We start from the raw sequence: 11,509 nt of genomic DNA on the forward strand, positions 1-11,509 counted from the left end.
AGAGACCTTGAATTGCTGCAATGGATATATTTTCAATGGACTGGATACTATTAGGGCTTTGTAAATGCAGTTACTATGTGCAGGACAACATGCCATAGTTTAAGGTTTTTTCGTGCCACAGTTACTGGGCAACCAATATTAGGCTAACTAAGCACATCTCAATAGGCATGCTTAAGGAAGATCCTAGTAGGCGAATGTCTCTCGATGTTGCTTGTCGCTAAATGTTATTTCTTATCAGGTCAAAGAAAACTTGCAAACTTGGCACCTTCCACAAGGGACTTTACCACTCTAGAGGCATCGATCCTAGTGGTTGTATGCAGCCAATTGCGGAAGTGGATTGCAATGTAGCCATGCTTTAATTTTTACGTATTATGTTTTACGATAGCTACCTTGTTCTATTCTATTGCACACACTCAACAAATAAGAGGGTCATCACGAGAGATTGTTCGTAGTAGCTGTATGCAGCTAGTGAAGAAAGTGCATTGCAATGCAGCCCTGCTTAAATTTTTACATGTGATTGTTTCCATTGTTACCTTGCTCTACTCAATTGGACTCACTTAAAAACAGGAGAGAATGAGAGAATGCCATAACTAAGCATTTTTCATATATGATGTTGCAACTCTTTGGCTGCTCGTTGTGTAGTACGATAACATTGTTTTCTTGCCTTTGTGAACTTATTGTGAGAGTCTGTCCAGGTACTGCACACGTATACACATACACGCACACACACACATATATACATGTCACATCAAGTAGATATCAATTCTATATTCTTCCAAGTTCAAAGGCTGATGAATCTATCCATAATTATCGCACTAGCCATGTCATATTCCTGTCTATTAAAGGGAACACACACTTTTTTGTTTGTAGTTGCAAGTGCCATGGCTAGTCCAAAAGAACTAGCATTCTACTCTACTTCAACGAAATAGATTGCCAGGCGCTTTTTTTATAACACAAGGATGCAAAAGAACTTGGCATTTATTCAGCTATTGATTGCTCTATCCACCTTGTAGAAAATTGTCATGCGCTTAGTCAAGGCCCCTAAAGGAGAATCTTTCACAGAATTTTTACTACATGATGGTTTCAACCATACGAAATCTTTATACTAGGAAGAGGAGCGGCTCAGTTGTCAGTATTCTAACTGTCGAATCTATATGTTATTTGATAGCCACAACAAGGAGAAAGGACTGATGGAGACGAATGATGATGGGGATGGAGGGGACAAAGCTTTTGAGGGTGATGGTCACTCAGGTCACCCGCACCTCTCAACATCTATTCATCCTTACCTTGGATCTTCGTTCCCCTTTTCATCGTTTGAACAATTTGGATACCTTGGACGAGATATGGTTTCCTTCACTTACACCAAACTAGGTTGATGTGTGCTCACCTCTCCCACCTAGATATGGAGCTTTGACTAGTATCCGAAGAGGTTGAGGAGGAGGTGTGGTGCGTCCCACCTACTCCCATGCAGCTCACAAGCCATGGGGGGGGTTTCTTTAGCCTCCCCCTAGGACATGTTCTTCTTTTGGCTTTGCCAGTGCAGATGGGCCCTTGGCCACGAGAGATGTACACAAAGGTGCTGCCTATGCCTCTCCACAGAACAGAAACAAATACGGAAGTATCGGTGAAAATCAAACACTCTCAGGAACCTTTGGCAAGACAGTGGTGGTGAATGGAGTAGAGCTGCCCACTGAACCCGCTCACAATCGTAAAGGAGGAGGTAATACTGAAGGTAAAGATGAAACCTCTTGAGGACCCATTGATCAGAGCCAACCCTACCTCAACAAGTGGAGATTCTCTAGGAGAAGAACGGGCTGGTAGTAGAAGAACAAATTATGAGCATAATGAGCCGTTGTTGAGTGAGTTGAGGCTCCCTATGGCTAGCCAGGAGAAAGCTAAAGGTGTCTCGCCATAGACAAACACAGAATTTGGACATGCTGCACAACAAGATGTTGATCGAGCACAACAGTCTGATGGGAGTGGGTGAAGGTTCTAGCTTGGGTAAGACGATTATGGCATTTTTGGATGATACTTTGCTAAATGACTCAGTTATGTGGTTGCGTACTCATGCCTTAGTTGGTTTTCTCCTTGGAGTTAGACCCCCTTTGGCTTTTATAGAATCCTGGATAAGAACCAATTGGGTTAGGAAGAGAATGAATGTACTCAATGTGAGGTTTCTAAAAGAAGGATTTTTTGTCTTTTTATTTGAGAAACTTGAAATGGCTACAAGAGCCATGTAACGTGGTCTTTGGACTATTAGGAATCAACCATTATATTTAGAGTGGTGGCCTAAGGAATTTTCCCCTGGTGCCCCCAGGTCTACCAGAATTCCTGTGTGGGTAGAACTCCTTGATCTACCTCTTTATCTTTGTAATCAACTTCCCTTTTTATGTTGTGGCCTTGGAGAAGTGCTTGGGGTAGAGCAAGAGAACTTTATCAATCCCACGGGTAATACTCAAATCTGCATCAAGATGGATATAGTTGAGGAGATGCCTAAGACCCTTATTATTATTAATATAAATGGGAGTACTTATAGGGAGCAACCCTTGATCTATAAGAATCTTCCCAACTCCTATTTTCTGTGTGGTCTTTCCACACATGTGGTCAAAAACTGTCTCCTAAAGAGGGGCAAGACTAAAGAGGTTGAGCCCTCTGTGGTTAAGCAAGCTACCCCTAATGAGAAGTGGGTCCCTAAACCTTAGGCACCTCCTCTGAACACTCAGTAGAAAGATCACTCCATCAACAAGAATGTTGGAAAGAATAAAGTTTTTGATGTACCAAATACAACCAATAAGAACCCCTTTGGACCTCTTAGGTACAAAGAGGATGCCATTGAAGGCAGCAACAAGTTGAGTCAAGAGGACAACATGGTTATAGAAGCTGTTTGGTCACAGGAATTTGAAGAGGATGTCAGCAGAGAAGATGCCATGGAAGAGATAAAGGAGAGTGAAGAGGAATCAAGAGGAGCAGTTGAAGGGTGCTCCAACTAATCAAGATGACCCAAGCCAAGGTAAGGCATTCACTATGGTTAAAAATAAGAGGAAACAATCTAAGGCTGCCAACTATGCAAGTTAGAAGCCCCAACCCTAGGGCTAAGAAGGGGCAGAAGAAGAATGTTAGATAAAATTTTTCCCTTCTTGACTCTTAATGTTATAGGGGTTAATGGACTCTAGGAGAAGTGAGGAGTTAGCTTTTTCGTTGAGAGCTAACTTCTTATCACCTCTCTTTCTAGCATTACAAGAAGTCAAGGCTTGAGGAAATCTTCTAGAGGCTAGGCTAAAAGCTATAGATAAAAGAAGAGTATGGTGTTTCACTTCACATGTGGAGGGTTAGGGTGGGACAGCCACACTGGAGTCTTATCTCACTACAATGGAGGTGTCACTCAAGTCACTGTAGATGAGCATAATAGATGGGTGATGCTTAAGTGCTTTATCAAGGAGATTGAATTTTCAATAATTTCTTTGTATGACCCCTATTCAGCAGTGTACAGAAAAGTTTTTATGGGAATCATTACAATGTGCAGATGGTGATTGTATCACTATGGGATATTTTAATATGGTTGAGATGAAGAGAGACCGATGGCTACAAAAGGGTACTTGCATTAGAGGTGCTAAGCTGGTGTTTTGGGAAGAATGCAAAGAACACAGGCAATTGGTAGATGTGGGTACAGATGGTGACTTTACATGGTGAGTAGGAGAGAACAGAAGGAGGGAAGCTAGACTGAACATATTTTATGTGTTAGTTCCATCTAGCTTGGCTTTCTTAGAAGAGAATTCACTAGTCTAGTGCAATCTGATATTCAACTTATATGTCATGTAGACTGACTATGGTGTGCTTTGCTAGGGAAAATCAATTAGATAAAAATACCGATACCTATGTAAATGATTAGTTCTCTTTTCACTAAAAGTGCAACTTAAATCAAATGCCAAATAGATAGGCATGAGCCCTCACATCCCCTACAAAAGCTATTAGGTAACGATGATGCTTTCCCTCAAACCCATAATGACCTTCTAGCACTAATGTTCTCTTCTCTTAGTGTGAGAGAGTATTTACTTTCTTTATAAAATAGAGGATCAACTAAATAATGACACAAGATGTATGTGAATACAAGAGGCTAACACTTGACACATCAAAGATGAAGCATTTTAACATGTGTGTGTCTTCACAAGCCCTCTACCAAGAGGCACTTGTGGATTACAAATGATGGTCAATAGTCCTTTGAATGGAGAGGTGAAAAGAGAACGCTTAACGATAAAATTTTAGTTGTCTTCAATCACTTACATGCCTCCTTGTTTAATAGAAGGCGTGTGACTAGTTATAGTGATGTGAATAATAGTAGCAAGTTTTTTAGTTCAAAAAAGAGACCCCTAGTGTCATTTAAAAAACATGGATTATATCAAAATAATGATTTTCTTTAGTTGAACTAGATTGCTCTTTTTTGTGTGATTATGCATGTGATTTGGTGTCACATGCAAATGAGAATAGTTGGTGTGTGTATAGGGATGGAAAATCTGAGTAGAAGCTATGAGGAAAGCTTGCATCTGTGCTACTTCCATGATGACACCCTGATGACACCTACATTTTCCTTCTTTTGAAGCCTCTTATATTATTGATGCAAATACATGTACCTTTTACATTTTTGCTCTTTCTTAACATGGATTGCACCAAATTAATGATTTTCTTTCTATGAACTAGATTGCCCTATTTTGTGTGATTATGCATGTGATTTGAATGGTGTTGTTCACATGCATATGAGAATAGTTGTTGTGTGTAGAGGAATGGAAACTCTGAGAAAAGATTGCATCTGCTACTTGCGTGATATAGACCTACATTTTTCTTCTTTTGAAGCTTCTTACATTATTAATGCAAATACATGTAAATACATTCATGTAACTTTTATTTTCCCCCAAATCTTTCATGTGGGTTTCCGTTTCTCATCACACCTCCAAAATTGGTCGCCCATCAATAAAGCATCATTTCCTTCTACTATTTTGAGACTATTTCATTGCTTGGGTAGTGGATACATCATACCACATGATATTTCTACCTATTTTTGTTTGCTTGCTTCCTTGCTTAGGGCATTAATGTAGCTTACATTATTTAACTTCCTTTCATCCTCAATGCAGTTGCCATGTCTTTTTATCTCTTCATCAAATAAGGTTAGGGGCTTTGAAACCCCCTTTCTTCTTCTAGGTTCTTCTCTTCAATTGTAACAGAGGATTTCCTTGTTCATCGCCTTGCATTGCTACTTTTCACCAGCAGCGTTTGTTAAGTTTTTTTGCTACTTGGATGCTTGTACAATATCCTATCACAAAATCCACATGAGCCCATTGATGAGGCATTACTTGGATGTGCAAAATGAGAGATCATCGAAAAAATCAATGAGAGAAATACATATGAGGAGGGGGTGGAAGGGCAATATGCATGAGTGTGAATGGTGTGATAGGATGGCTTTGTGCAAATTAGAATAGTATTACATGTGGGGGAAGGAGACTTGGGAGTAGCACAAATGGGAAAGAGAGACCTAAGTTGGATAAGAATAAGGAGAGAATGGGATGTTCAAATGTTATATACATGAGGGAACATGTCAATCAAGAAAAAGCCCCATGTTAATAATCAATTAATTGGTCTCCCACATGCACAAGGTAGGTGGGGTTACCTTTGAGAATAAGGGTCCTTTTAATACAGTTGGTTGTGACACTCCTTAGCCTCTCTTTTTGTAAAAATCAAAGCCGACTGGTAGTTTGAGCTTAGGTCCTCCGTTAGGCCACCTATGATCTTAGGTCATTGGCAGCTAGTTAGAGACCTTTGAGGGGCCACCTAAGGTGCATACCCCCACATGCATCCACCATGAATGGGGGCCACATGGCACCATTCTACTAGTCTAACTAGCTAGCTTTACCATTTGTCACACAAGCACTTCAATCACTCTAGGGTATCTAATTAGATGTTTGTATTGCACTTATGCATGCATGTTAATGCATTTCATTGGAAAATTTGCATTTGACATTGATGACCTTAATTAAGAGAAGTGTTGGATGTGCAACCTTTGGTGGCAACATTCTCATGGTGGGGATGGAAGGACCAATCCTCAAAATCAAAGAACCTCGAATCTTATTTTCAATTCAACTTAAGAAGATCCTCGCATTTGTTGAGAGACAAAACAAAAGCAAACGTATCATTCATTTATTGTTCCATAACATATTCTAGAAGTCTCACTGAAGAAAAGGACAAATTGTCAATGCTAAAGGGGTTTTGTGGGTTCATTTTCATGCAAATGGTTGGGTGTTATCCCAAAGAATGGTGCCCTAGTTGGTTGTTACCATACCTACCTTGTGGGGCATGTCTATTAGAGGGGATATACTATCCTCTTATAAGGAAGACATACTCAAAGGAAGGAAAGAGAACTGATGAAATAATGCTACTAGTTGAATATAATGTGGTTGAGAATTAACTTATGAAATTCTTCATCACCATAAGAACGGATTTCATCACCATAAGAACCAAGAAGGACGAGCCTTGAGAGAAGTAGAGAAACATGTGTGTCCACACATGCACATGAATGTGCGTGCACAAAACACACACACACACACACATGCACACGCACACGCACACGCACATGCACGCATGCGCGCACGTTGCAGGCACGGGGAGAGAGAGAGAGAGACAGAGAGAGAGACACAGAGAGAGAGAGAGAGAGAGAGAGAGAGAGAGAGAGAGAGAGAGAGGTTTTTTGGGCATCTCCCTTGCTTGTCATATATGATGACATTGAAAAGTGGTAGTTGTCTTGCTTTCCCGTGGCGTGCAAGGTGAGGGCATCAACCACACTTTCCCCATGGCGTGGAATGTGAGGGCTTTGAACACACATTATTTCGTCGTCATTTCCCAAAGTTTTTTTTTGTTTGGTGATACTTATTCTTTTGATAAACTTCTATGCATAAAAAATGGTCAGCCGATGTTGATTAATTACATATATCAAATAGGTTCTTGCCATGCTTCATAACTAATTTATTTTCCCAACATTTAGGGGCACCCAATAAGTCATTTAGGCACTCCTTTCGACCCTTACTCTTTTTTAATAAATATTTCTCCGTCGTATATTCTTATGTTAATTTTGTCCTCTTTCCACCCTTTCCCCTTGTGTCCCTTCCACTCTTAAATAAAAATTTTCATATTTAATGCGAGGCACTATTTTTATGTCTTTCCATCGTGCCTCTTCCATTGCGTGAGGTAAGAGACACTATGTTATGTTTTTATGTTTTATTGAAAAAAACACGAGGGAATCAGGATCCCATCACCGGAGGGAATTAGGATCCCTTGAGAGAGGGGGGGGGCAAGGTGCAACGAATGGTATAATTGGGAAGGTTCAAGTGGGCGGCAAGGAAAGGGAGGAGAGGCGTGAATGTGAAGAGAACCGTCCGGAAAGGACAGCTTCAGCAAAGGGAGTCGGTGTGAACGGAACCTTAAGGAAAGGAGAAGGGTATCCAAAGTTGAGCCTCCCGTTGACAGATAAGAATCGTGTGGAAGAAGGGGTGCGTGCCAGCAGGACGAATGAGTACCGACCACGTGTAAGGACAACTGACCGGCTAGTATTAAGGAGGTTGACCGGAGGGGCCGGCGGTAGCCGGTTGGCGACTGGCTAACGGAAAGCGGACCAATAAGTATACGCCACGTGTGTGGGGAGACGACTGGCTAGACGGCCGCGCCTTGTTAAGGATGGTGACCGGAGGGACCGGTGGGAGCCGGTGGGTGACCGGCTACTGAATGCTATATAAACAGCCAACGGGTCTGCACCCTTTCATCTTTTCGTCTTCTTCTTCTTAGAGCGGTACCTTCGCCATAGCCAGCCCCTCCTTCCAGCCTTCTTCGCCATACCTTCAAGCCCCCCTCTCCCTCCAGCCTCCCATCATGCAGATCTTCGTCAAGACCCTCACCGGCAAAACCATCACCCTCGAAGTCGAGAGCTCTGATACTATCGACAACGTCAAAACCAAAATCCAGGACAAGGAGGGCATCCCCCCTGACCAGCAGCGCCTCATCTTCGCCGGCAAACAGCTCGAAGATGGCCGCACCCTCGCCGATTACAACATCCAGAAGGAGTCCACCCTCCATCTGGTCCTCCGTCTGAGAGGTGGCATGCAGATCTTCGTCAAGACCCTCACCGGCAAGACCATTACCCTCGAGGTGGAGAGCTCCGACACCATCGACAATGTTAAGGCCAAGATCCAGGACAAGGAGGGCATCCCTCCCGACCAGCAGAGGCTGATCTTTGCCGGTAAGCAACTTGAAGACGGGCGTACCCTTGCCGATTACAATATCCAGAAAGAGTCTACTCTCCATCTTGTCCTGCGTCTGAGGGGTGGCATGCAGATCTTCGTCAAGACGCTCACCGGTAAGACTATCACCCTTGAAGTTGAGAGCTCTGACACGATCGATAATGTGAAGGCCAAGATCCAGGACAAGGAGGGCATCCCCCCCGACCAGCAGAGGCTGATATTTGCCGGTAAGCAGCTTGAGGACGGCCGCACCCTTGCAGATTACAATATTCAGAAGGAGTCTACCCTTCACCTGGTGCTGCGTCTCAGGGGTGGGATGCAGATCTTTGTGAAAACTCTGACTGGTAAGACCATTACTCTGGAAGTGGAGAGCTCTGATACGATCGACAACGTGAAGACAAAGATCCAAGATAAGGAGGGCATCCCCCCCGACCAGCAGCGCCTGATTTTTGCAGGGAAGCAGTTGGAAGACGGGCGTACCTTGGCTGACTATAATATTCAGAAGGAATCAACCCTCCATCTTGTGCTTCGCCTTCGTGGTGGGCAGTAAATATTTGTGTGCAACGAAGGGTCAGGACTCTTAGTGTGATCTGCTAGCGCATCTTAAAGCTAATCTCTGTACTGGATCTAGCAGTTCTGCTGCTATATTAGAGTCCATGAATTCTACAATAATCTGTTCTGTGGCAACAGCACTAGCTTGTATCTATAATAAGTGGCAATCGCCTGTGTGATTATAATAAGACCCTTCGGTTTATTACGGCTTCCTTCTCTTTCTGAGCGCACTGGTTGATCAATCTCTTCTCTCTGCAGCCATATGTAGCTGTTAATGTCTGGCATCTTTTTTTTGTAGCAAGCGCTTGATATGTTGTATGTATTGTCAACAATCACGTCCATAATTCGATAATAAGCTCTACGGTGACAACAGCACTTCTAAATAAATGGCAATCGCCTGTGTAATGATAATAAGCCCCTTCGGTTTATTTTGGCTTCAATATTTTTCTCTCTTTCTGAGTGCACTTCGATACATCTAGTTCCATGATTGATCAATCTCTTCCTCTGCAGTTATAGGTAGCTGTTAATGTCATATCTTTTTTGGTAGCAAGCTCTTGATATGTTACCTGTTGCCAACAATCACGTCCAGTCTGTCTTGCTTGCCCCTCCCTTGGGAGGGGATGTGCAATCCTTTTTTTGCAGCAAGCTCATGATATATTTTTGAAAAGCAAGATGTTCTTGAAGTGAAGCATGTAATACCGTGGGGAATGAATGTAGTAAGCTACTATCCATTTTGCCAAATATGTAGTTACATATCTGCAGCAAATTCCACCGCCTAATATATTTCAATTTTATTGCCTGACGTTTGCTGGCACAGCTTGGCATATCTAGTTTGTCCAGATGATACGTATGTATGGAAGATGAATTTTCTTTTGCTGTTCATGAAGGGGATTCATGAAGGGGAGTAAATTTATTGTCTTCAGTCAAAAATTTTGGTCTAGGGTTGGGAGTGTATGATGCGAATGGACACATAATAGCGCTTTGTATCGCGTATAGCTTTGAATCGCCTAGGCCCTAGAGTCTCCGTTGAATTCTATAACCGAAACAAATATATAGAGAAACAAATATATAGAACTAATTGAAATTTCACCGCATGCAGTGAATCTCTGATATTGAAAAGAAACTTCTGAAAGTAGTTACATTGAAATCAAGCTATGTCAGAAAGTAAATACATTGAAACCAAGTAGATTCATTGGCTCTTCTTTCCTTCTTTGCGTACTTCTTGCGTACACACAATTGCTAGATATCATGGGGCACATACTCCCTATTATTATTCTTCTTGCCTTCTTCCTCGTTGAAGCTATGTCCATGGCATCATATCAAATGCTTGTTAGAGAGGGCGATGGCTGCATCGCTTGCTTTCAATTCTCTTCAAATTCAATCCTTGGCCTTCTCCTTCACAATTACATCTCTGGGATCTTTGCCATCCCTACTAAATCCACTTGGTATCGTCACTGGAACTCGAGAAATCATTCCCTCCATGCTGACCCCGATGGCTTATTCCCTTCTTGCAACGTGCTCCGTCTTCTAGGCAGTGAAGGGGGCTTTGGATCCCTTCAGGCACTGGTATCAAAGCTGCCTGAAGGGATCCAAAGCTGGCAAAAAGAAGACCAGAAATTAAGATGCCTTTCGGAATATTATTTGTACCTAGACTCTGCTAGGTGAATATGGGGAAGTGGAAGGCATGGAAAACAGAGGCGAAGGAATGAGAGCTTGTAAAGGCAACAAAAGAAATAGATGAAATGGAAAGAAAAGGACTCGGAGAGCGATGGAAGGCGTGGAATCAGCCGTTGCGAGATTACTTGCTGAAGGTAGGAAATTTGGCAATTGAGCGTAAGTACATTGAAGATGGAATGACAAGTTCTCAACGATCATGCATTTGGTAAGCCCATTCATTATTGTACAGTTTGCAGCACATTGAAGATGGACTGACAAGTTCATGGACTGACAAGTTCTAATCGTTCATTATTGTACAGATTGCAAAACTTTGGCACAGGATTTGTGAAAGTTCTATAGATTTTGTTTCATCCTCTTCTTCGTCTTCCTCTTCCTCTTCAACCATCGATCTTTCTTCTTCGTCTTTGTCTTCCTCTCTATGATCTGTCTCAGCTCACATCCCACATCTTCTGTTGCTTGCTCTCGATTCTTTTCCACTCCACTCAAACATTGATCTTTATGATCCCACATCTTCTGTTGCTTGCTCTCGATTCTTTCCCACTCCACTCACTTTGTCGCCATGGGAACCCCTTTTCTCTTTCAACTTCACCATTTTTGGTGCCATTCCATGGCTACTCCTCCTTGCCCTCATTGCTGCACATTACTTGGAAGGCATTGTCTTCTCGCAGACCTGTGAAGTGTTATGGAAGAAGAAGGGGGAGCCATTTCACCGGATGGGGGTCAAGGCATCGTCTTCTCATAGACCTGTTAAGTTTTATGGGAGAAAAAGGGGGAGCCATTTCACCGCATATGGTCCGGCTGATGCTGAGATATGATCTACCGGAGGAGCTCTACGATAATTTGCCAATGATCAACCGAATAGTTTCAAATGCTAAAATTGACTCAACCATGCTTCGTTTTTTGGAGCCACTGCTCCCCACCTATTTTTTCAACGAGAGATGATGGTGACGGAGGACTCAAATCCATAGCTCGTATCATCAATACACCGTTTATGGAGAGCAAAC

At 42.4% G+C, this 11,509-nt stretch overlaps 1 protein-coding gene across 1 annotated transcript; it reads left to right on the top strand.

Moving 5' to 3' along the window:
* Positions 1-7,802: 7,802 nt before the first annotated feature.
* On the top strand, positions 7,803-9,040 carry LOC147905765 (polyubiquitin). Its single transcript, XM_087374460.1, has one exon. It carries the CDS (start codon positions 7,909-7,911, stop codon positions 8,824-8,826), a length of 918 nt encoding a protein of 305 aa, XP_087230586.1. The 5' UTR covers positions 7,803-7,908; the 3' UTR covers positions 8,827-9,040.
* Positions 9,041-11,509: the final 2,469 nt, after the last annotated feature.

Source organism: Dipteris shenzhenensis, chromosome 1 (genome assembly GCF_047967505.1).
Source record: "Dipteris shenzhenensis isolate YYH24624 ecotype China chromosome 1, Dip_SZ_1.0, whole genome shotgun sequence".
Taxonomy (NCBI): Eukaryota; Viridiplantae; Streptophyta; class Polypodiopsida; order Gleicheniales; family Dipteridaceae; genus Dipteris; species Dipteris shenzhenensis.

Excerpts from the sequence above, each read along its gene's own strand:
- LOC147905765 (XM_087374460.1), top strand. The coding sequence starts at position 7,909 with ATGCAGATCTTCGTCAAGACCCTCACCGGCAAAACCATCACCCTCGAA.